This window comes from Babylonia areolata, chromosome 29 (genome assembly GCF_041734735.1).
Source record: "Babylonia areolata isolate BAREFJ2019XMU chromosome 29, ASM4173473v1, whole genome shotgun sequence".
Taxonomy (NCBI): domain Eukaryota; kingdom Metazoa; phylum Mollusca; class Gastropoda; order Neogastropoda; family Buccinidae; genus Babylonia; species Babylonia areolata.
The window spans coordinates 23,435,577-23,462,897 of record NC_134904.1 but is presented as its reverse complement, the minus strand read 5'-3'; the positions used below and the strand labels follow the sequence as shown (position 1 = coordinate 23,462,897).

Genomic DNA, 27,321 nt, shown 5'->3' with positions numbered 1-27,321 from the left:
TATGATGTTTGAATGCTGATATATGTGTGGCTGGATTGATTTGTTGTTAAAGACATAGCAACTGGCCACAAAAAATGTCTCACTGAAATTTACATTTAAATTGTAATGTACTGAAGTAGTAGGAAGATTTAAAGCACCTCTCTTTGCAATTTACTAAAAAAAAATTTGTTTTTAAATAATTGTTTTGTCTTTTTTAATTTAATATTTTACTAAGATATTACTGAAACTATTTAACACATTCTCTCTCTCCTTCCCTCCCTCTGTCTCTTTCTGGACACACACACACACACACACACACACACACACACACACACACACACACATATCCTTCATATGTCTTCTGTCTTACTGTCAGTCTTACTGAACTTATTATATACTAAAATATGTCATAAAGGGATAGGAAATTGTGAAGGAGAGAGATGAGGGTGGGAGGAGCACAGCAGCTGATTGAATGTGAATTAACAGGAGATGGTAAGCTAGATTTAAGTAAACATCCTTCCAGCAACTTTCTTTTGAGGCAGCTGAATATATCAGTCAACCATGAACAAACATAGTTGGGTTTTTTCTAGCAAAACAAACGTGAAGCAACAGGAGGTAAAAAGCAGAGACCAAAATTCTTTGAGATTTTTTGTTTTTGTTTAGAAAATCAAATATCCACTATATCATTACCTCCTGCATCAGTTTAAAACAACCAATCAAAGCAAATTTAGAGTTACTGCTTACTGGTCCCATAACCTGCTGGGTTTGTAGGGGCACTGGGTGTTAGATGTCCGAACAAACCTGGTCATTAGCAAATGTGTGGGTTTGGGCGAAGGTTTTCCCAGTCCACTTAAGGATTTTCTCTGTCCAACTCTGTCTCTGATGTCACCTCCTCTTTCCATGAACTGTTCCTTGAAGGATAATCTTGGAGAAGTCACATGATCTTTTTATGTGGCCACACCATTTCAGTTTCCACTCCTTTACAGTAGACAGCAAGTCTTGGTAGTGGTTCATATGCTGTCTCACTCTTCTGTGCACTTCTTCATTAGTGATATGGTCAGTGTATGAAATGCCAAGAAGTTGTCAGAGGACCTCATTTCTGCAGCTTGGATCTTCCTTTGGAGTTCTGTAGTCAGTCCATAACTTGCATGCTTGCAGGAGAACTGACATAGGAGAGCATGTAACAGTTTCACTTTGGTTAGGAGAGTGACCTTTTTATCTCTCCAAAAATGGTTTTAACTTTGCCATCGCAGCTGTTGTCAGCACAGTTCTTGCATGTAATTCTGGCTTGGATCCTTCTTGGCTGACAATAGCACCAAGGTATTTGAATTGTGTGACTGTTTCAAGTTGTTGACCACTTTGATTGGTGTCCTGAAGGGTTCAACATTATTTCTCAGCAGCTTAGTTTTTTCAGCGCTGATTTCCATACCATATTTGGATGATATTTCGTCCAGACATTTTACCAGGTTAGCCAGCTCATCTTCACTCCTGTCAAGCCGTCTATATCATCAGCAAACCAGAAGTTGGTAATTGTTTGCCCTCCAATACAAACTGTGCTGATATGATCTTCCAGGGCATCAGTCACTATTCGTTCAAGGAAGATGTTAAACAGTGTGAGGGACAATAGGCAGCCATGATGTACGCCAGCTGGTGTGTGGAACCAGTCTCCCACTCTTCCCTGGGCAATGATTGCCCTGCTGGCTTTATTGTATAGCTGTTGAATCATTTGTATCAACTGTTGGCCCCTATTTTAGTTTGTTATAGTGGCCAAAGTGCATCATGCCATACCCAGAAAAAAGCCTTTTTGTAGACGTGAAAGATGTCTTGTTGATGTTGACTATACCTGATAGATTCTGTGAGTACTGTAATAGAAAATTTCAGATATTTGTAGTGAGCTGGACTCCACCAATTCTGATCCTGATGTTCACTGGGATACCTTCAATGATGTCCCCTTCACTGCTTTTGAATGAGTCTCGGAGAACAGTCCGTGAGTTGCTTGATCAGTACCCACTTAGATGCGGTGGTCTGGATCCTCTGCCTGCCGATCTGTTCAAACTGTGCACAAATGGTCTTCTTACAGTAATACCAAGAGATTTTAAACATCTCTTTGTCTACAGGTTCTTTTTCTGAATATTTTAATACAATGCTCTAGTCACACCCCTACTCAAGAACCCTTGTCTTGACAAAGAAATCCTAAAAAATAGAAAATAAAAATGAAAAAAAACTATTTGAAATTTACCTTTTCTGTCAAAATTACTTCTGTCAAAAAGTTGTTCTTGTCAACTCATCAGTCATTTCAGATTAGTCATCCAGTAACCTCCTTGAGGTGTTTCGGTTTGCATACAGACAGATACACAGAACAGAGACAGCCCTCTTACATGTATCCAACACATTATTGTCCTGCGCAGACAACAGAGATGTCTCTGTTCTGTGTTTGATCGATATCTCTGCAGTCTTCGACACAATAGATCATGATATTCTTAACCGTCTTCTGTCATATTTTTGGAATCGCTGGCACAGCTCTCAGTTCCTCTCCAGTCGCACTCAAAGGATTTTCATTTCCAGTTCTCATTCTGAATCTAGACTTTTTCTTATTCGATATGGTTCAGTTCTTGGTCCAGTATTATTTAGTCACTACACTAAACCACTGTCTGACATCGTCAGACAATATTGATGTGATTTTTGCAAGTTTTGCAGATGACACCCCCACTAGAGTTTCTGCCCCAAATTCTTTTGCTATCCTCCACAAAAAACATAGATGTGCATTGTTGCTGAGATGGAGTGGATACTGTCCAATAAGCTTGCATTTAATTACATCAGGATGGAAGTCAATTTTATAGATTCTAAGTCTGCACTTTGTGGCATTTCAGACTATACCTTGACTGTCTACAATGCTGATATCAACTTTCAAATTCTGTCAGAAACCTGGGTCTATTTTTGATTCAGCTCTGTCTATGTGCTCTGTCCACCTTGTCAATGATTTATGTAAAGCTGCAATCTTCCAGTTGATGAAAATCTGTACCATTTGACAGTATCTAACTATTGAAGCAACCACTCAGCTTGTTTGTTCCTTGATCCTTTGTTGCATTGATGACTGCAGTTCACTACTTGCTGGTCTGCCTTCTGATTTGTTGTCACACCTTCAGATGATTTTGAACAGTGCTGCAAGAACCATTTTCAGAAAGTCAAAAAAGGATCACATTACCCCACTCTTACGTCACCTTCATTGGTTACCCATCCAGTATAGAATTTAGTTCAAAATTGGCTTATCACCACATTGAAGGATCTCTCACATCCGATCTTCTGTTCTCTCGGGTATTCTGCTGAAATTGTGAAAAGCTCCTTTGAGTCCCCAAGACCTCTTCAAAGACATGCAGTGTACATAACTTCAAACCAATGTTGCCTACACTACCAATTCAGCTAGCACACAGGTATATAAAAGGTACATTGGAACAAACCCAGACACTTCCCCAAAAAAGGAAGCGCCAGGCTTGCTCTTATACCGATTATAAAAGGTACATTGGAACAAACCCACACACTTCCCCAAAAAAGGAAGCACCGGGGTTGCTCTTATACGGATATATACCTGTGTGCTAGCTGAATTGGTAGCGTAGGCAGCATTGGCTTGAAGTTATGTACCTTGTGTGTGGAGAGAGTTACCACTCTTTACTATTTGTTAATCATTTGATCTCCTGGCCTCATTGTTTATTAAACTCTTCAAAGACATTTGACCAAAGGGCCTTTCAATATCAAGCACCTTCTCTGGATTTCTGTCACTTAACCAACGCTGTCCTCTTTCAAAACAAATTTGAAAACCCATCTGTTCAAACAGGACTTTGGTTGGGATGAAGCTTCCATCCTCCTCCTTCCCACCCCACTTTACCTTCTACTGAAATCATCATGTAGTGTGTCTGTGTCTGGGAGTGTGTTTGTGTGCACACCATTCTTCATCTAAAGTTCTGCAGGGATGTCAAATCCAGCCACTTTCCCATTTTTCAGTGATCTAGTGGCTGCTTCTGTTTCTCTTAAATTCAGCATTCTTAAATCTGGAGTACTGTATATTATTCATGAATTCATTTTTAAGTAAAGTTCAAGCCTTTTAAGTGATGGAAGTTGATTTTTTTGTTTTTTTGTTTTTCTAATTTGTTTATTTATTTATTTATTTATTTATATATAATAGTCAACGTCATGAAAATATTTTCATGCTTTTTAGTTTTATTACTTTTCACTATTTTTTAAAACTCTTTTTTGTGCCAAGTGAAAAATGAAGTAGGTGTACCTAGAAATTTTCATGGTAAATGTATATTTAAAAGAAGTATAAACTAATGCAGTGTAGAATATGTTAAGTAATTGCCACAAGGTTTTAATTCCATCACTATGTTTCTTCAGCCAGCTCAAAGTACACAGTGAAAGTGAAAGGGTCATGTGACTTGTCTTCTTTGTTTGTTTATTTGTAAGTAAATGGAAGTCAAATAAAAGAGGGAGAAGACCATCCCTGAAAAAAATCAGTCCAGACAGTGCACAGCTTGCAGTTTTTTGTTGTTGTTTTTTTTTGTTTTGTTTTTTCTCATTCCATCAATTTTTGAAAACATTGCTTATACTCTATTACATTGACGTAGGTTTGCAGTGTTTGGTTGCAGCTTAAGTAAGTAATGGGCATGTTTTGGTTTTAGGGCCTTAAGCCTGTGATCCCTGACTGACAGCTGCAAGAGATTCTCCATACTCAGGCAAGAAGCAGCACCCCACACTGAGGAACAACTTCCTACGTATGAAATCCCCCTCCTGAATATCTGTAAAGTGCCAAGGAAGAACTAATGAAGAACGTTTCGTTTATTTATTTATAGTCTGTTCATCTAAGATGATGATATTAGACAGAAAATAAATGATATTATTATTATTATTATTTGGATTATTATCATTCCTATCATAATGATGATTGTTAGTATTAATTAGAAATCGACATTTCTGTATATTCGAATGAAAAGGGGAGTGGTTGAGGTGGGGGGGAGGGAAGGGTGGGGGGGGGGGGGGGAGGGGGGGGGGGGGGGGAGGGAAGGGGGGGGGGGGTGGGGGGGGGGGCAGAGAGAGAGAACAGAATGTGGAAAAGATAGAGTACAAAATCTAAAATGGAGAGGGTGAGTGTCAGTGATTGGAGAAAGAAAAAACATAATATTGGAAGGGTATGTGTGAGAGGCGGGATGGGGAAAGCGGGATTAGGACAAAAAAAAAAAAAAAAAAAAAAATCAAATATTGTATGCACTACTTCTGTAGATTATTTTTTGAAACGAGGTTCTTGTGGGGACCTACAATAAACAACCAACTGGACTATTTAACACATAACTAGCTAACTTTTATGAAGAACAGTTTGAAATATATAACTTTTTCAAAAAAATGTTTACATTTGAAACTGGTAACACGTGTTCCGTAATTTCTGGAGGCAAAAAAGGTTTCATTACTAAACAGCGGGTTAAAACGTGCTCTACCATTAAACGTCCCTTGCAAATGCATTCAGTGTTTTCACAATATTTTTGTGTATGGGGCATTTAGTAATAACCTAAATGCCACAATCTTAACAGCCCTGCCAGGTTTTTTAGCATTTAATAAGGCAGAAGTGTTAACTTCTAAAGACAGAAAGGAATTTTGCATATTTCTTTCAACAATATTACACATTTCAGATGATGATAAACAATGAGGAAGTTCAATTGCATTTAAAGCGTTTTTAGCTCCAAGTTTTGCAAGATGATCTGCACATTCATTTGAGAAAAGCCCACAGTGAGGGAATCCAGCACATTTCAGTATTAGTTCCTCTCATTTGAAATACAGTGTATCAAAAATCTTATCTCAAAAATGATGTTATAATTAATGTTCGTACAACCTGATTTGATAGACTGCAGAACTGATTTCGAATCGACACAAAATAAAACATTAATCAAGTTTAGGGGCAGATCAATTAGATATGTTAATGCCATAAGGATGGCAATTAATTCAGCTGTAAAAATTGAGAAGCCCTTTCCAATATGATATGACTTTTCAATTTTCAAAGCAGGAATTGCATATCCAGAACCAGCAAACTGATTTTCTAGAAGAGAACCATCTATATATTTTTAAGTGGTGGGGGTATGTTTCAGACAAGTGTGTTTTGACTCGAGAAGCTAGTATATTGGGATTTTCATCTTTCTTAATGTCACAATATTTAATGTCAAATGCTGCTCCCGTTAATTCCCATAATGGAACTGGTGAAGTGCTCATAATCGGAGCAACATTTTGTGGATCAACATTTGATTGAAGAAGAAGGAAAAATAGAACACAGCATAAATATAATGCAATTTAGATAAGAAAAGAAAAAGTAAAATTTCTTTAAACAAATCTCAAAAAGCTGCCGTCAGTTTGTGATGAGACTGTGCCATCAGATCAGTAACCAGGAATTTCAAGCCTAATGAGTCCCCAAAGGATGACTTGAGCATGACTTCCATCAGTTGCAAACACCAGTGATTCATTTTATCTTCCAAAGCACACCATTTCCTTTGACAGTATCTGAACTTTCACCCCTTAGTTCAAGCTGGGTGAAAAGACTGGTAGTGGAGGTGATCTGGCGGGAATGACTGAAACAGTCTCTGCAGGAGACCTGTTTATCTGCTTTCTTGTGCTTTGCTTTCAGAGAACAATCTTATTTTTGTCTTGTGTTTGTAAACATAGTCACCCAGTCTCAGTTGTGCAGTTCACCGGGGTCAGTATGTGTGTGTCCATGGTAAACGGTCAGCTGCAATTATTACAGAAATGAATACAACTTAGTGGGATCACATTTCTTCTTTTTGGTCATCCCCATAGCAATGACAAAAAACAGGGTAAAAGGTCACAGGTGAAGGCCACCCATTGACAAAATAAAACCTGACAGCAAAAGTCATAGAGAAGCAGTCAAGGGTCTGGAGTTCAAGGTCACAGTTTGGCAAGTTTTAGAATACTTGGAAGCATGACAGAGCTTGGTTTTCCATTCAGTTTTTATGGAACCAGTACAGTGATTATTTATAGTTAGAAACCATTCCAAAACTCACATTTGGAGGTCAGAAGTCAAGATCACACCAATCCACTTATTTTATGAAGAAGTTATGCAGTGTCTTCCTCTTTTCTCCTGTTGTCTTGTGATTCCTTTGTTGGATTAACCAGCTTAGTGCCTGTAAGACATCAGCTGATGACCTGCACAAAGTGTTACCATAGTCCCTATGAGACGTCCACTGACCTCCTGCCCTGCGTATGTTCTGATTTTTCCTTCATTGGAGTTTGATTCAGTTTACATAAACAGACTCTGAACGTTTAGTTTGATGTGTCTGGATTATAAAAATGTTATCTAAATGAGCATAGGTGAGGTAGAAGACCCTTTCCTCTCGATATTGATTTGCCAGTTGGACCGTGTGGAATGCACATAGAAAGGGGTTTGCATCATATGCAAAAAAAAAAAAAAAAGGCGTTGAAAACTTTGTCCAGTAAAAAAGAAAGTAGTTCCAGTCAACAGATTTACACAATTTTGCAAACTGCGTTTATGGACAGCAATAACGATGGAGTAGGATCTCTCTTTTCTGATGATTGGTTTGATCGCGGAGGTGAATGATAGTGATGAACCTCGCACCCCATTCGATGCTGATTCAGTCCATCTTTCCAGTCAGTGTTTTTCAGCAGGTGACAATCTTCTTCTTCTTCTTCTTCTTCTTCTTCTTCTTCCTTGGCAGCGACTACAATCAGCTAGTTGATTATTGTGTCACTTGTGTAAGGGGTCCGCACTCGCAAAAAAAACAAAAAAAAAATGGGCGTGGCTTTTAATGGAGACGGGAGGCCCTTGACACGAAGGTGTCGATGGTCTTGGCCTCTACGACGTCCTGGGGTAGCTCGTTCCAGTCCTTGATGGTATGGGGAAGGAACGCCTGCTGTCTATACTGCGTTCTACACTGTGGAATAGTGAACTACTGATCGTGGCCGAGGCGTCGGCGCGGAGATGCAGGGCGCAGGCTGGCTTTAATGCCTTCAGTGCTGACCAGGTCATTGTGGATCTTGTACAGCATGGATAGGCGTGCTGTACGTCGTCTGTCCTAGAGGCTGGGCCACTTCAGTTCTTCAATCATGACGGTGGGGCTAGAGGTGTTGTGGTAGCGCCTCATCACGAAACGGGCTGCCCTGCGCTGCACCGCTTCAAACTTGCTGATGTTCTGCTTGGTGTGTGGATCCCAGATGCTGCTGGCGTACTCCAGGATGGGTCGCACGAAGAACTTGTAGGCCATTTCCTTGATCTTCCTGGAGCTGACTTTGATGTTACGTCGCAGGAAGTCTAGGGTCTTGTTGGCTTTGTTGCAGAGGTGGTTGATGTGCGTGTTCCAGCTAAGATCGCTGCAGATGGTGACGCCTAGATACTTAGTGCTGGTGACGGTCTCTAGGATATGGCCATGCAGACAGTAGTCAAAGTGGAGGGGGTTCCTGCTGCAGGTCACAGGCAGAGTGGTGCACTTTCCAGGATGAAAGACCATGTCCCATCTCTTCTCCAACACAGCAAGCTGGTTGAGGTCTTGTTGTAGATGGGCCTGGGATGCTGGAGAAGTGACCATGTTGTAGACCGCCGTGTTGTCCGCGAACAGGCGTGACCTCGTAGTCAGGATGTCGGGCAGATCATTTATATAGATCAGGAACAGACAAGGCCCCAAAACGAAGCCTTGTGGGACTCCGGACCTGACCGGGACAAAGCCAGAACGCTCTCCGCTGATGACCACCACCTGCTTTCTGTCTCTCAGGAAGTCAGCTACCCAGGTGTTGATCTCTCCTCGAACACCGTAGTAGTTGAGCTTGTGAGAAAGGAGGCTATGGTTGACCCTATCGAAGGCCTTGGCAAAGTCCAACAACAAGATTTCGGTCTGCTTCCCACTCTCCATGTTCTCAAACAGTTCGTTGGTGAAGTCAAGGAGTTGGGTCTCACAAGATCTTCTCATGCGGAAGCCATGCTGTTGGTTGCAGAGGATGCCGTGATGTTCGAGATGGTTCATGATGGTGCTGGTCAGGATGTGCTCCAGCACTTTACAGCATACGCTCGTTAGAGAGACTGGTCTGTAGTTTGCTGGGTTGTACTGCTCTCCTTTCTTGAACACCAGCGTAACGTGGGCAGTTTTCCAATCAGCTGGTATGGTGCCAGTATTGACTGAAGACTGGAAGATGATGGTAAGAGCTGGTGCTAGTTCGTTTGCCAGCTCCTTCAGGATCCTCGGGCTGATGTTGTCGGGTCCCGGTGCTTTTCTAGGTTTCAGGTTGCTGATGAGCTTCTTCACCCCGTGGATGTTAATGTCAATGTTGTCTAGGGTTGGGAAGTTTCTGAGTGGGAGTCTGCATTTTTCCTGGAATCCTCCTGAGAGAAGGCCTGGCCGCTGCCGAATACAGACTGGAACTGGCAGTTCAAGATGTCTGCCTGTGCTTTTGGGTCGAACACCAACCTGCCTTCTTCCTTCAGCGGTGCAACACCGGCATTGGACGACTTCAGGTGTTTTATGTACAACCAGAAGCGCTTGTTCTTGGCTGCCTGCTCGGAGTCTACTTCGTCGAAGGTGTCGTCGAGGTAGGACCAGTATGCTCGTCGTAGTTGGCGCTGGACCTCTCTTCAGATTTGCTTGTGCTGCTGCTTCAGGTCTTCTGTCCCTCGCTTGCGCATCTTCTTGAAGACGCAGTCTTGTCTGTTAATGAGTCGGCGTAGGGCTGGGGTGATCCAGGGCTGGCTTACCTTGACACGGACCTGCTTGTGGGGGATAAACTGCTTGACAGCTGCGTGAAGAGTGTCTCTGAAGCAAGCCGACAGCTCTTCTGTAGTAGCAGTGTCCTTCATCTCTTCCAAGGTGTTGGTGAGGTCGGTCATGGACTTCCTAAGACCCTACCAGTCCGCCTTCTTGTACAGTGGGATGGAGCGCGGTGCCTGTTTCCTCTTCTGGGTGTAAACAACCACCTCACAGTAGACTGTGGAATGGTCAGACAGCCCAGGAAGGACTTCCACTCACGGAATCAGCTGTGGGTTGTTGGTGATAATTAAGTCCAGGGTGTTTTCCTCTCTAGTAGGTTCTTCCACAAGTTGTTCAAGGCTGTGATCGTTCAGCATGCTGATGAAGTCACGGTGTAATCTGGGGTATACAGGCTTGGGTTTGAGGGCCAACTGGGAAAATTCAGGTCACCGCCAATGAGGAGATGAGTGTTGGAAATCATCGCAGCCTGCTCCAGTGACGTGTTGAATTGGATCAGGATGGCTTTATCTCCGTCGTCTGATCTGTAGTACGCGCAGACATACAGGTACCTTCTACCTTGGATCTTCAGCCTCACCCAAATCAGCTCACAGTCTACCTGCAACTCGTTGACTTCATAGGTGTCGATGGATGTATGCACTGCAATCAGGACACCACCTCCCGACCGGTTCCTGTCCTTGTGGTACAACTTGTTGGTGTCAGGGAATATCTCTGACAGAATACATGCAATGAGTGCTGGAAGAGGGGGAGGAGAGGGAGAGGATCTGTGAAAGACGATAGGTCAAATGCCAGCCAGAGGGTGTGGAAGTGAGCGTGGCAGTTGGGTGTGGGTGAACTTTCATTTCAATGCTTACTGCCGGAAATAGACAGTCGCCAATGCTCCACGATTTTCATTAAACACTTGGTTGAAAGTGCGCAGAAAGTGAAACACATGCTTTTAGATGTAACACTTTTTGTCACCGAATCGGATGGTTGACCTGTTTGAAGAGGAGTCAAACCGGATATACAGAAGACACTTTAATCGGCCCACATGTGACATGGAGGTAGTGAGTGTCATCAAAGAACTTCATCCTCTAACTTGAGTAAGCTCATAGCTGATAAAAAGCTTGCCTGCTCAGTTTCTGAGAACATGATTGACATTTATATTGACTGTACCTTCATTTGTCATTGTTTGGACACTTATTCACTTACATGTCTACATGAGTTGTGATTTATTTTTTATAAATTATAGCCTGTTTTAATTTCTTCTGCGGGTATAATCTGACAATAGACATGCTGTTTCCAGCTGTATTTTGTTCGTTTTCTTTATGGGTGCCGTTCTGTGGAGGTGGAAATAGACTTTTTTTGTTGCACAAAAATTATTATTTGTATTGAACAGTTATCTACAATTAAACTAATTGGGGGGGGGGGGGAGGGGAAGCCCAGATTCAGAGTCTACATTAATTTTCCAGCAAAAAAATATGTTTACTTTCTTTCTGTATCTCCCATAGTTTTATAGTATTTGCACTTTTTTTTTCTGTTTTAAATTACGTCCGATTCCTCAAAATTCCCTGGCAAGGGGAGAGCACTTTTCATTTATTTATTTTATTTCTGTTATTGTTATTCTTTACAAAATTCTCTGGCTCTGAATTATGAATCTTAAAGATCTTGTCTCTGTTGTTCAATGTTTGTTGACTTGTACTTTCCTCCATTTCATGTGCCCTTTTCATTGTGGTGCTCAGTTTGTCTGTTTTTACGCAAAACATTTACACAACCCTCTTTCAAAACAGGTTTTTTTTAATTTTCAGCTATTTGTCACATTAGGTATTTCTTTTTTAGTATGGGAGGAGATATGACATGGAGCTTTTTTCCCCATCTGTATAACTAAGAAGTGTCCTCCTAAACTGATTGATTTAAAGGCCTTTGTTTATGGAGGTTTTCCTACCTTTTTCACACACACACACACACACACACCAGGCTGGGGAACACTCAGCGGATCCCCTATTTTCAGTAGAAGAGCAGTTCATTACAGAGAAAAATCTTTTTTCAGTGGAAAAAAAACACACAACAAAACCAGCCTCCCACCCCCTTCTGAAGACTTAACTTTAATAATTTGCTGAGAATTATATGGTCATTCCCCTCCCCCTCTCTCTGTGTCTCCCCCACGAGTGGTGAGAGGGGGGAGGGGGGTAGGAATAAAACCGAAGTCGATGATTGTGGCAATTTTGGCTTTGAGCCAAGGCACTGAAGACTAGCTCTTGCTGAGAATCCCTCACTGCTGAAAGAGATATAACCAGTCACATACCCACCCCTCTCCCCTCCAGTCATCCCTCTTCCCCATTTCTTTCCTCAACCAACACACATTCCTGTCAGCTGAGCTTACCCCTCTCCCCCACCTTTTACATGGCCTTGGCATGGCAGAAAAGATTGAGGCAGAGTGGGAGGGGGGGGGGGGGGGTGTGTGTTCAAAGTCCAGTTTTGTTTAGGGGACTGACACAAATCAAAGGGCATTGTGGAAAGCAGCAATCTCCATGGAGATGGAACACCACCTTCCCTCTCTGGAACTGTTCACCATCCTCTTGTTTCACTCACACACACACACACACACAATGTGAACGCCTGAAACCTACTCTCTCTCTCACACACACACACGCACACACACACTCTCTCTCTCTCTCTCTCTCTCTCTCTCTCCCTCTCTCTCTCTGATGCCGGGTTGAGTACAAAAACCCATCCTGATGTGGCCATCCTGGCAAGTGAATTGCCGGCCTTAACAGTAACTGTTGACCCCAAAGAATCGTACTTGGATCTGTCAATTCCTGACATTGTCTCACACTGCAAATGCTGTCTTTTCTTTTCCTTTTTTTCCATTTTAGCTCTGCATGTTGCTCTTAACAGTGGAAGTTAAAAAAATATTTTTTTTAATTAAGATCATTGTCTTGAGTTGGCCCTGGAAGTCATCTGGGCTAAACTGAAATCAATGGTATTAATAGTGATAATGAGAATATGAAATCTGTAATAAATAAATAACACTCTTGTGGAAGTTACAGAATGGCAGATATGTTTGCGTGGTCCACTATTTTGAGGAGGAGTGCACCATTTTTGGGTTTTTTTGTTTGTTTGTTTTTTACAAGAATACACCAGACACAAGTATAAGGTAAACAGGTCCCCCCCCACACACACACACACGCACACAGAGACACACACACACCGGAGAGGCTCCCCAAACCTCTTAAAAATCACATTTCTTTTTCGGTCAGGGGGGGCTTTGCCCCCCTGGATTCCCCAAGGCTGCCTTACCAGGGGCCAAAGGCAGCCCCTGGACCACGGCTGATTTTCAGAGGAAAGTCTCCTGGACAATTCTCAAGCCTCACACACACACACACACACACACACACACACACACACACACACACACACACACACACATGAATAATCTCCTGGTTTGAGGGTCTGAAATTCAAGAGAAAGGTACTGAGTTTGACCATGGTTATCTTTATTGTAGGCTTTTGTACTACTTGTTCGTAGTTGTTGTTTTGTTGTGTTTGTTTGTTTGTTTTTTTGTTTGTTTTTAATCAAAACCCATCCAAAATATATAAGGAAATAAAGAAATAAAAATCCGCACACTGTGTAAGTCCCACCTTGATTGACATCATGAGAATACTTTCTGCGTGTGTGTGCGTGTGTGTGTGTTCTCAGATTTTTTTCATTAAAAGATTGTTAACCTTGGAATGAATTTGATTCACACTCAGTTGTGTCACATTCCTTGAGACAAGAGTTTCAGGGTGTACCTTTTGTTGCATTTACACCTGTATCAGAGAAAGATGTACTCAGTGTGTTGCATATTGACTGAAAGAGAGGTTGCAGAATACTGTATTCTCTTTCTCAACAAGAATAAAAACAACAGAGTGTTTTACCATACAATTCCAAATATTAGGGAAAAGTAAAGTCTGGAGACATCATTTGGAAAAGATTGATGAATGTATATCTGACTTTGTATGAACTGATTTTCTCATTATTGTCAACTTACGTCTGATGTATGCTTGATTACTTTTTAAATAGTTCTACAGAATTAAAAAAAAAAAAATCAGTATATACACAAGGCAGTGGAGCAAAATAGTGAGGAATGGAAAGAAGAGCAATAGAAAGAAAGAATTAAAGTGGTTTAAAAAAAAAAAAGAAGAAGAGTGTGTCAGGAAAAAATATTTCCTGAATTGTTCATTTATCGATTACCCAGTAGGGGTTGATCAGTGTGTTTGGAATTGTGTTTCTTGCTTAAGTTAATACTCAGTAAGGGCTGATGAGTGGATCATGAAAAGAGTGTCTCCTGAAATGTTTACTTTCTACTCAGTAAGAGCTGATGGGTGTGTTAGGAAAAAAAGTGTCCCCTGTGAAGTCACAAAGATCAAAATGGTTTAGTACACAGTTTGAACAGGCAGGAGAGGAATGCAGAAAAAAATTCATTTTCAGGAATAATGGACACATATACAGGAATAATGGACACAAATACACAGCATGTTGTAATATAGTATAGAAGTTTGATATGTGTTGACAGCAGAAGAAAAACATATAGGAAATATGTATGTCAGAATTGAAGATTTGTGTTCATCAGTGATAGCAAAACATACTGGAAAATATTTTTTGAATCAACAATATACAAACAAAAGGAAAAGTGACTTTCAGAAAGCAGCTGAGACACTGTTAGATATGAATAATGCAGTTGTGTTTTTGGAATAACCAGAAAAGATTATGTCTGAAACAAATCAAGCAGTAGCAAAATTATAAGCAAGGCAGAATTTTTAAAAAAGACAAAAGAAGAAAAAAAGACAGAATTTTCAAATCATTTTCGATTCTAATGAAGGGTATACACAAATACAGACAACAAAATGAACCAATCAAACATTTATATTGGGAGAAAGCATGCATTTGATTCTTAGATTACTTTAAGATTTCAGGAAAACTAATTGTTGGCACCAGGAAAAACAGACCAGAGTTGATGTTTGTTATTGTGACCAAATTTGTAACTGCATGTTCTGAGTGTGCTTACATGTTGTCCTAGTTGTAGCATGTTTTCAGTCATTCTGATGAACAAGAGATGATCTTTTTAGTTGTTTGAAGTTGTTTGTCCTTGAATTTCTGTGCATATGTGCATGAACATGCATGTGTGTGTGAGTATTAATATTGGATGAGGCCAACAGGCAGATTTGTGGCATCATCAACAGTGATTTCTTATGGAAGTTACATTGCTGAAAGTGTTGGAGTCTGCATCTACAGCTTGTTTATTTGTTCAGTCAGTTCTTTTATTACATGTTTTTTTTGTTTTTGTTTTTTCAGATTTGACTTTCTTTGCATTGTTTATTTAGTTTGAGATGCACACATTATTTTTCATGTATCTTTTTTATATTCATGTCTTCCAGTGAAGTGTGAGGAACACCAGGAGCATGAACAAAAACTGAACTTATATTTGCAGGCATTTCCCCTGCTCTTCTTTTCTTCTCTGTGTGTGTGTGTGTGTGTATGTGTGTGTGTGTGTGTGTGTATGTGTGTGTGTGTGTGTGTGTGTGTGTGTATGTGTGTGTGTATGTGTGTGTGTGTGTGTGTGTGTGTGTATGTGTGTGTGTGTGTATGTGTGTGTGTGTGTGTATGTGTGTGTGTGTGTGTGTGTGTATGTGTGTGTGTGTGTGTGTGTGTGTGTGTGTGTGTGTATGTGTGTGTGTGTGTGTGTATGTGTGTGTGTATGTGTGTGTGTGTGTGTGTGTATGTGTGTGTGTGTATGTGTGTGTGTGTGTGTGTATGTGTGTGTGTGTGTGTGTGTGTGTGTGAATATTGTTGTTTTTGTTTTCTTGATATGAGCAGAGAATCTATCAAATCTCATCAGTTTGATTAATAGTTGTTCCATATTTGAAAGCTTAAAAACAGTTTACACTTGGAAAGGGATACTTATTGAAGGGCTTAGGTGCGGCCTAGGGTGATACATTTTTTTTCTTTCTTCTTTTTTTTTCTTTCTTCTTTTTTTTTGCACAAGCATTTTTACATTCCCAGAAATGAATGCATCATTAATTATAAACACTGTGTAATGATTTCAACCGTTTTTTTTATGACTGGTTTCAGGCCGATGAAAAAAGCAAAAAAGTTTGGTTGGTTCTTTTCTAAGCGGTAAGTGAAAAGTGGGAGAGCTTGGCTTCCTGCTAATTAGGTGACAGTGCCATTTGATGTGATCAGGCAGACTTTATTTTTTCACGCACACTCTCCATTGCTACTGCCACCCCTCAGTCCTACCCATCATTTCAGTTGTTTAAGGTAGTAGTCATGTGACTGGTTTGTTTCATCATGTAGAGTTCTTCTTGTACTGTTATTGCTTGCTTTTTTTTATTTTTTTTATTTTTTTTTATTATTATTATTTTTTTATCAATGAGAGCATATCTGTTTGGATAACTATTGTGAATACTTTTTTTTCTTAGCACTGTGTTTGGATTTGTATATAGGTTATGAACTCACTGACATCGCCCCCAAATATAATCTGGACCTGCTGAGGCAGTCACCATTCTAGAAAGAAATAATTGATGTTTGCCACCATTTTATAAAAGCTAATATTGCTATGCTAGCAGAGTTGGTCATAGCAGACAGTAACAGATGTTTGTAACGAATGACTTTAGGCTGTTTCACTGAAAGTTTCCACCTGAAAACAGAGTATGACTGACTACATGGCTTGGGTAAAAATGGTCATAAAAAGCCACTTGTGTATACAAGTCAATTTGGGAATCACAGCCACCGAACAAAGAAAAAGGAAAAGAAAACTGAAAATGGTGTTCAGCTTTGTTGTGTCATCATAAACATATTTTAATCTTGGCACTTTATTATTCTTAACTTCCTGCAGTTTTGTACCTAATATCAGGAAATGAAATATTGGCAAAGCATTTAAATAGACCTATTACTCAGAGTCATTGAGTTGTTCTCAGACCTTCTGATATGAGAGTAAACAAATAGTGGTGAGAACAATGTCACAGACTTTCTCTGAAATAAGTTTCTTCACTCAAGGCTGTGGTGATATGATAAACTTACATTCTCTACAGATTCTGCTCTCGGTTTGTACCTTGATCTGACTTGCAAGCACATTGACAAAGTGAATGGTGTGTTAGAGTTTCTTGCAACATCTGCCAGAATGGTGTGGGATATATGCTAGTAACTAGAAATTTAACACAGTGACATTTAAATTCCACAACAAAGAATTAAACCATGTTCGATGGGCTTAACATTCAATTTTGAATAAACAACATTCATTAGAAACATAAGTTCAAATGCTCTTGCTTTGTGTTTATAGTCTTCATACCCAGTGACTGGTTTCTGTTGTTGCTTGAGAGAAGGATAAAATCAGCATGTCTTCTCTTCACATTTTGTATTTTGTTTCTGTTTCCGTCATTGATACGAAAGTGTATTTAATCAGTATACAATATGTGCATTATATTATTTATGTGATTAATGTTGTTTTACTACTACTATTTTTGTATTAGAATTATCTGTGTGCTGTTGATGTATTTTGGCACAAGTCATTTTCCCTTTTCATGTTGTTTCAGTCTATTACATCTTCCATCTGAAGGGGGGGCGGGGGGGGGAGTCAGTCTTTTATGATTTAAAAATTTTCTTTCATCTCGCAACTTTCTTTCATCTGGCAGTTGAGAGAAAAAGACACAAAATGATACCATAAGTAATAGGATTAGACATGTATTTTTTGCCTGTGGCAGTTTTCAGACATTTAACAGGAGTATAACATAAAGTCTTCATGCAGAGATGCCATGCATTAATGTTTTCAAAAGGCTTCTCAAAAGTAAGTGTGATATTTCTTGAAAATAACTTGTTTTATATGGATTAGATTTTACATGTCAGAAATGAAATTATTCGGTGAATTATTATGTTTCACCAGAAAGTCATATATTTATTGTTTAACCATTTCCACTCTGCATGTCTCATTTACTGTTTTTATTATTCTGAATAGTTTTTGCAAACATGCTTACCAATATGCTTTATGAATATTTTACAGTCTGACTGAGATCCAGTAAGCTGGTATACAGATATGAAATAGGCCCCAAAAAGTGGAAAGAAAAATAAATTGAAGTAAAGAAAAAGACTTATTTTTCACAGCTTCTATTGGAGACAAAAGTCTGTAGAATTCTGAATCCAGCTTTGACACGTGTGTCCACAGGTAGCTACTGTTTCCTTCAGCAAGCTTTCACAAGTTTGTCTTTCACAAGTGTTGGCTTGTAAATGTGTGCATGACCATATTGCTCATTGGATCAACTTAATAAATAGTAAGTTTATGCAACACCTAATCAAATTTGCTGTTGGTGGTTTACAGTGCATAGGTTCTAATAAGAATGCATTACAATATGATACAAGAATACAAGACAATGCATCGAAAGTAAATATTAAGTACAGTATACATAGCAAATGATATATGTATACATACATACATACATACAAATTCAGTTAAAGGCAGTTTTGAACAGATGAATATTGAGGTTGCTTTTTAAGCTTGAAATGGACTTGGAATGTCTTAATCTATATGGCAAGGAGTTCCACTGGATGGGGGTGGTGAATGAGAAGGAACTTTGACCAAAGGACTTTGATCGAAAGACTTTGACCTAACAGAGGTAATTTGGTGAACACTACTCTACTGTCTGATGATGAGTGTAGTTGTCTTGTTGGAATGTCTTGTAAACATTGAGGAGATCAGAGAGCAATCACTATCAAAAATGTTTTCATGTTATACTTTATAGTAAAGATAGTTTTCATATTGCACAGTGGGAACATTGTAACATAATTATAGTGGAAAAGGGAATCAGGCACTGAATAAACCTCAGACAGGAAAGAAAGGAATCTGTTGCAGACATGGTATTTGCTCAGTTTAAGGCACACAGGCACACAAATAGGAAAAAAAAAGAAAGGGTGGCAAATGTGTTATAACTACATTTTATGTAGTGATGTCATAATATATGTAAATGATGTGTGTGTTAGTGTGTTTGTGTGTGTGTGTGTGTGTGTGATGGTGATTTTTGGGTTGGGCTTTTTGTTGTTGTTGTTGTTTTTTGCTGAACAGTGTCACATGATTTTTTTTTTTTTTTAATTTAAAAAAAAACAACAACTACAACACTAAACTGTGTCCTGTTGACTGGTGATGCTGATAAAGGTGCTGGTATATGTGTTTTGAAAATATGTATATATTTGTGTACAGAGAGTCAGTAGAGGCGACTGTGTGCCTACTTGCATGCCTTGTGATCAGTCTTGTTGCAACCATCTTATCATCTTCAGAGATTCTGTTGTGTAGATGTGTATGTGTTTGGGTGGGTTCATTGGAGTAAACATTTTACAGAGCATCTTTTATTAAGATTCTTGAATAAGTTTGAGATGTGGACTGGAAACTACAGGTTCGCATTATTCTGTTTGATTTTGGTACATCAGTGTTTTCTTCAAAATTGTAGGATTATGTTTGAAATAAGATTTAAATCAAGGAAATGTATTTTTTTAAATGTCTGCAACAGTGTCCAGCAGCACTGCAGATCGCAAATATTATTTTTATGACATTGTCACCCAAGAACACTGATAATGTTAAGTATAATGATGATAATAATGATTATGATAATAATTATAATAATGTGCACTTCCTGTATGGAGATGGGTATACACACAGATACACATTAATACATGTTTACACACCTGAGCATACATGCACACCTACGCACATGTACACACAAACAGATGCATGCACACACACGCACACACCCCATTGCATCTTTTCAGATGCAGAGAGCCATTGGTTGTACAAAAACTAATTACATGTTTATGCACACATATGTTAGAGAGAAAAGAGAGAAGTGTTAGATTTAAGAGTGACCTATTTTTCAGCATAATGGAGAAACACCATAGTAAAACCTTGAAAGCATGAAATGATGATTTTTTTTTTCACCTCAGAAGCACCCCAAATTATGTCATGCTCATTTGATTTTTGTACGCCAAAACAGAGCTTCATTTGGTACACACATAGACACCATGAACTTCTGATCTGTGGTTTTTCTACAGATCGGAGTTTTAGAAAGTGCTACCATTAATACTTGTAAATAGGTTCATAATGGTATATGACATTTTGCCCTTTTGTTGCTATTCATTTTGTTGGAAGTGTGGCATGACTGTGCTTTTAGGTAAAGCTTATCATTATCTGTGTACTCCTGGCTAGTTCTATAGAGCTTGTGATTTTGCTTCTTTCAATGATTTATTTTCAGAATTTTGTTATTGTTATTATTATTTTTTTACATTCCATTTCTTATTTAATACTCTTCATTGTGTGAATGAATGTAGATGTATATGTTTTCTATTCTCAGTTTCCACCGGAAATTTTGATTTTAGCAAAATAGGCAGAACAGAGGAATAGTCTTTATCCCATCGATGACAGAACTTTTGTGAAATATGTTGTTTAAATTTCAGTAAAAAATTATACTTTACAAGAGCTATATTTTATATATGGTGGAAGTGATTTAGTTAACCAAAGTGATGTTATTCCAAGCGGAAGAACTCATAACAGTTTGGTGCTTTACACCCTGACCTGTATATTTCATTTCATCACAATGACATCACCGTCCTTCACTGGGGAGCATGTTCCTTTTTTTCAATGTTATGTGTTTAGAAAAAAATGGAGGTTGGATGACAGGAGGCAAGAAGAAAAAAAAGAAGTGCTTTTATCCTCTATTCTAGTACTACATTATTTCACATTATCATTTCACTTTCACACCTTAATTTGAGCTGGCTAAATAGATTCTTAAGATGGAGCTGTTAAACAGTAGAATTACTGCAACAGACTCTGCAAGGAGTTAGGTTTTTTGTGTTTGGTGGAGTCTGGAAATTTCAATTTTTTTGTTTGTTTCAGCATATATGTAAGAGAAAGTGAGTAAAGCATATATGCAAGGGAAAGTGAGCAATCTCTTGCAGGGTCTGTAACATATTTCATGGTGCAAAACTAAAGTGTGCAACTACCACAGAAAGGGGGTCAGCAACTCAGCTTGACAATGGACGCCCATGGCTCAGGTCAGTCTCATTACATGGTGTCAGAAGTTTTTCACATACCCGTTCTCCAAAAAAAAAACCAAACAAAAAACTGTCATTTGCAAGCTACCCAGTTCTCGGCCCTCCCATTTGGTCTGTCCCTTGCCCCTTTCCTGTTTACCAAGGTGGTGCGGGAATTGGTGTCCATCGTCCGGTCTGAATCCATTCGTCTCTGTGTGTACCTGGACAACTGGCTTATCCTGGCCCAGTCACAAGCCCTGTGCCAGAGTCTTACGGCCAGACTTCTAGACCTTTGCTCCCAACTGGGCTTCCTCACGAACCAGGAGAAATGCGATCTGTCCCCAAGTCAGTCCTTCGACTTCTTGGGGATGAGATTCAACACGCAGTCCATGATAGTCTCTCCAACGCCAGATCGCTGGGACCGTCTGGCAGGCCTCCTCAGCCACTTGCGCCGTTCCTCCCAAGCAACAGCGCAGACACTTTCTTCCCTCCTGGGCATGATGGAGTCCATGGCACCTCTCATTCCCGTGGGCAGGGTTCTCAAGCACCCTCATCAGAGGGCACTGAGATTACGGTGGTTCCAGAGCACTCAGCCATGGGATACCCAGATATGTCTGGGCGAGTGGTTCCTCGAGGTGACATCTGAGTGGCTAACCACCCCTCTTCGGACACAGAGGGTGCCCATAGCCCCACCTACTCTTCAGGTGGCACTCTTCACAGACGCCTCCTCCCTGGGCTGGGGAGCACACATGGACTCACTCCATGCAGCAGGGACTTGGTCCCCAGAGGAGCGCCTATGCCACATCAGTGTTCTGGAACTGGAGGCAGGTAGCAGGGCTCTCCTGCACTTCATGGGGGAGGCCACTGGCAAGACCATCCGCTTGTTCACGGACAATACGACGGTCGCATGTTACGTGAACAAAGGGGGGGGGGCACTCAGCAGACCTCTCCCTGCAGACTGAGGCTCTCCTCCGTTGGTGCCACAGCAAGGGCATTGCACTTTCAGCGAGATACATAGCAGGAAAAGCCAACATCTTGGCAGATGCTCCTCTCAGCAGGTCCAAGAGTGTCATCCACACAGAGTGGACCCTGGACAAGGACACCCTTCAGGGGGTGTGGGAACGGTTTCGGCCGATGGTGGACCTTTTTGCCACAAAGTTCAACAAGAGACTTTCCACTTATGTCTCTCCGGTCGCCGACCCAGAAGCGTGGGCAGTGGATGCTCTCTCTCTAGACTGGAGCAGTCTGATTGCCTCCGCGTTTCCTCCCTTTCCAATTCTGTCCAAGGTGATACGGAAAGATTGGAACGCCCGCAGCTGATTCTCATTGCGCCAAAATGGCCAGCCCAGCCCTGGTTTCCAGACCTTCAGTCCCTGACACATGTTCCACCCCTGAAACTCAAAACCAAACCTCATCTGCTGAGGCAGCCTCGTTCGGGGATTCCTCATTCCAATCCTCAACTGCTCCCCCTGCACGCGTGACTGCTGTGCGGTCAGAACTGTCAGCATCACCATTGAAGTCTTCGACTCCTCGGTCGGCCTCTGTCGGCTGCGCTTACCCAGGGGGGTGCCTCCTCTGACCTCCTCTCCATAGTCACCAAAGCAAGGAGGGAGGGAACTGAGACTGTATGACTTTCGCTGGAAGAAATGGTTGCGGTGGTGTACGGCTACTAACCCTACGAGCATGCAGCTGGCCAACTTTCTGGCTCACTGCTACTCGGTTCTCAACCTGTCTGTTAGTTCTGTGCGAGGGTACAGGTCTGCCATCTGTACCACAATCAAATGGTTATGTGGTCCCGCCTTTGAAGCAGATTTCCTGCTCAGAGAGGTGGCTAGGGGCGCCTCTCTGAAGGAAGCTAGAAACCCCAGAAGAGTGCCCCTCTGGGACTTGTTCCTGGTGCTGGATTTCATTCGAAAACAGCCCTTCGAGCCATTGGGGACTATTCCTTTTGACTTACTCACCCTCAAGACCACTTTCCTTCTGTTGCTGGCCACAGGCCATCGTAGAAGCGAGATTCATGGTCTTAGTGGAATGCCACAAGATCTGGCCTTCCACAGAGATGGTTCCATCACTTCGTTTCCTTCCAGAGTTTCTGGCTAAGAACCAAGACCCTGAGGTCCCTTCCCCCTCTCTGAGGGTCAGACCTTTGTCTGATATTCTTGCCCAAGATGATGAGGATAGGCATCTCTGCCCTGTTCGGTGTCACAAATACTATTGGGATAGGTCTCGCCATAGGTGTTCTTCTCAGAGGTGTCTGCTCATCTCCCTCAATGAGAATTGCAAGAAAGACATCGCTGCAGGCACCATTTCCCGCTGGGTTTCCCAGGTCATTCGTAGAGCCTACTCTCATTCTCACAGGGATATCAGTTGTCTTAATCCCAGAGCACACGAAGTGTGGGTTATAGCCACTTTGGCTGCTTTCCAGCACTCAGTGCCACTGCAGCATGTCTTGGAGGCAGCCTTCTGGTGGTCTGAGAATCCCTTCATCAACTTCTACCTCAGGGATTTCCGTATGACCAGGGCTGACGGTTCCAAGGGGATTTCCTTTGTCACGGCTAACACTGCCGTCTCGGTTACAAGGGCTCCCCATATGAACCAGTAGGCGTTGCCCTCCTCCATTTGCTTTAAATTCTGCATCAGTTTGACATGGTACAGTATATGACACCAAAAGGAGGAGTTTGTATTATACTCCATGTTTGGTGATACAAACACTTACCATGTCAAACTCGAATGCCCGCCCGTCCATCCCCGCGTCTCTGCCGTGGTTCTCATGGGGCATTTTTCTCGATGGCCACGGAATGATTCAGCGCTTATAGTTTTTAGAGGCATTTGATTGGCTAAGAGCGGACCGGGCAGGACGGGTCGTCTTTTCACTGTTAGCCGCGCGAAATTTGGCCAAGCAGAGCAAACTGATAGGCCTAGTTTGCATCAGTTTGACATAGTAAGTATATGTATCACCAAACATGGAGTATAATACAAACTCCTCCTTTTGCTTCAAAGACCCAGACAGATTTGTATTCGATGATCCACCTGGCAACCCTAACTGACAAGCAGAAAGCCAGATGGTTTGGCACTTGAATCTGTACTCAAGGAGGACAAAGTTACCACACTCTACAGTGGGTTGGAGATGAAAAAGAAAATCCTGATAAAGTTTTTGAGAAGTTTGAAATGTATGTTGGACCCAGCAAGAAGAAAGGAGTTGTGCAACACAAACAAGCAGAGAAAGCAGGATGAAGGTGAGTCATTTGACAACCTGATCAAAGACCTGCAGCTAATTATGATGGACTGTAATTACACAGATAATAATGACATTATGGTAGACAGTATCACTGACTGAGTGTGTGACAAAAAACTACAAGGGATGCTCCTTGAAAAAAAGAAAGCTCTAAATGAGGCAGTAGAAATTGGCCAACAATTTGAACTGTCACAGAAACAAGTCTGCTTTGTTTGTGATGAGTCAGAAGCAGTGAACGCTGTCAAAGGAAAGAAACAACATGAATCTTGTTTCACTCGAGAGGAAACCAAAACTGCTGTCAATGCTGTTACAAAGAAAAAAATCAAAAGCACAAACTACAATGACAGAGGACTTGAGCCGTTGCTTTTGCCGTGGTGTTGATTCCAAACCCCAAAACAAGAGGGAAATGTCTAGCAATGCACACATTGCAAAAAACCCAATCACTGGAGGAAAGTTTGCAGAAGTCACTGTGTTACGATTGTCCACACCTTAGCTGCTGAGAGTCTCAGGTTCTGAACCAGGTCCTGATCATCCACAGTGCTATGGATGACAACTCCAAGGATGACAAGTGGAACCAAATTTTTGTCAGATCATGGAAAAAATATGAAATTCATAATTGACACTGGAGCAAGATGCAACACAAAATCTTTCCTATGCAGTGAGATAAGTTCCCCAGATAAAAGTTTGCGCACCAGCTCTAATCACAATATCCAACCCATTGGCACAGCATATCAGCCAAACCTCTGGAACAGGAAAATTATCAACACTCTATTTGAAGTCATCAACATTGACCAGGAAAACGTAACTTATGGCACAACTGCAGAAAGTCTTGGTCTCATTGCCAGCCTGTCAACAATGGATTCTGTACTAATGCTTACACCACACCTGGCTTTGATGAGTTTCCTGAGCTACATCGTACTACTGGAGCACTATCAGGGGAGTACAGCATGAAGCTGAAGTCAGGTGCAAAAGGAGTTGTCCACCCAGCACATCATCAACCAGCAGTGCTGCATGAAAAAATCAAGAAGATTCATGAAATGGGAGCAGATGGCCACATCTAACGTTAAAGTTGAAGAACCCACTGAGTGGGTTAGTTCAATGACTATTGCTGTCTGAAATGACAAAGTCCAAATCTGTATTGAACCTAAAGATTTGAATGCCTAAACATCACCTTAGCGCACTGTTGAAGAGATTATAGGAGACACTCCAGATGCTAAAGTATTTTCAAAGCTGGATGCGAACAGTGGATTTTTATAGATAAAATTGGATGAATTTTCTTCTTTTTTTTACCACATTCAACACCCCCATTGGAAGGTACCACTGGCTGCGCCTCCCATTTGGCATCTCCTGTGCCCCAGAAGTGTTCCAACGGATCATGGACCAAAACACACACACACACACACACACACACACACAAGCAAACACACACACACACACACACACACACACACACACACACATACTGCCACCTATTTGCTGCAGGAGGGATGGGAAAAGATCTAACGTGTTGCTCAGTCTAATATTTTGGGGAAAGCCTAGTGAGACTGATCTATTTTTAAGAAATTTGTACAATGTGGGTTTGGAAAAGATGTCAATATTTGCTTGATTTGTAAAGGATCATGCTCTACCTTTCATGCTAGACAGGCCGTTCCCTCGATCTTTCTTTCTGTCAGGTGAACATTGTTGTGATGGCCATACACTTGGTATTTGAGGTGCTCGTTTACTTTTCTTAGGATTTCAGATTTTCTCAAATGTAGACCTATCATGATTGTTTTTCTGTTTTGCTTTGCAGTGAATCCCCAACAGATTGGTCTTTGGTTACAGAGACATCTGTGTATATGATGATGTCCTCTTCTTTACTGTTTTCTTCTGTAAGTAGCTTCACTTCTGCATCAGTTTTGCCCTCTGGCCATTCCCAACGTCTTCCTGGAGTGGGTGAAATGATTGTGTTGAAGAGATGTTTGAAGTTTTCAGGGGTTTTCTCCTATTCTTTTATTGCTTTGAAATCTTGTCATTGCATACAAGATAGATTGTGTCTTCTGATTGTCCCATCCATGATTTTCTTTTTCCTAGACTGCTGCCTTGTGGTTCCTTAACTGCATCATGTAGTGGGGTTTGAGGGTTTTCTAATGCTCTGAAATAGGCCGTTACCTGCTCTGCTCTAACTTGTTTCTGGCCTGCATTGAAGGAAGATCAAGCAGGTATCACATGGTCTCCGAAGGGGTGCCTTTTGTTGTTCCAAAGATCAGCCTCATAGCTTCACTTTGAACTCTTTCTAACTTTAGGAGGCTGCTTTGAGACAGTGTTGTTAGCCCTAGTCTATTGTGGAATGAGCAAGGAGGAAGACTGCAGAATGTTTAAGACGCTCAGCTGCCAATTTAGAGTCTGTGAGGGTGTGGATTCGAATCCCACTCTCTCCCTTTCTCCAAAGTTTGACTGGGAAATCAAACTGAGTGTCTAGTCGTTTGGATGAGACGATAAACCGAGGTCCTGTGTGCAGCACGCACATCGCACACTGAAAAAGAACCCATGGCAACGAGAGTGTTGTCCTCTGGCAAGATTCTGAAGAAGAAATCCACTCTGATTGGTACACAAATATATAAGCATGCACTGGAGGTTATGCTGTTATGCAGGCATCTGCCTAGCAGATGTGGTGTAGTGTATATGGATTTGTCCGAACACAATAACACCTCCTTGAGATACTGAAACTGAAACCGCAGTGGATCACACTGAGAATGAGTGATTGATGGTAGTTGGAAGAGGTGGCATTGTTTGATGCCTTTGGCTGCCATTGCGTTTAAGACTGAAAGACCCAGTTTGCATTTTAGAACAGTGTTTTCTGAAGGTCAGCATCCTGTCGAACTTGATTCCAAGGTAGCATTGACAGACAGTTTCAGACGGTCAGTTTTCTCTATATGAATTTCATTGAATGAAACAGCTGAAGTGCTACAAGAACAAAGGTATGGTATTTTAGTATTTCAGCTGTAAGTACAAAGAAAGAGGAGAAAAAGTTATAATTTTGCCAGAGCATTGCTATGCATTTGTCAATCTTGAGAATGTTAATAATAAAATTATCAACTTGCGTGTTTCCCATGCTTGCCAGCATTTTACTGAAGGTCCAGAAAGGTTTTGAAGTAAGAAATACATTGAAACATTATGTCAGTATAAAATTGAGTAGTGCAAAGGTCATATTCACCCCTTTTAGAATTTTGTCTGTTGATCTAGATCAAGCTCCTAACTTATTTATTTTTTCAACAAACAGGAAAGCTGTTCCTTGTTCATCTGTGCGACCATTCAGATTCTTGAAAACAAAAAATC

At 41.0% G+C, this 27,321-nt stretch overlaps 1 protein-coding gene across 1 annotated transcript in view; it reads left to right on the top strand.

The window, feature by feature from the left end:
- Positions 1-27,321, top strand: part of LOC143274617 (ribosomal protein S6 kinase beta-2-like) — a 240,211-nt gene that overhangs the window by 204,365 nt on the left and 8,525 nt on the right. Inside the window, 2 exon segments of the mRNA XM_076578486.1 lie at positions 15,828-15,872; positions 25,796-25,874. Coding sequence (XP_076434601.1) covers positions 15,828-15,872; positions 25,796-25,874 — 124 coding nt within the window.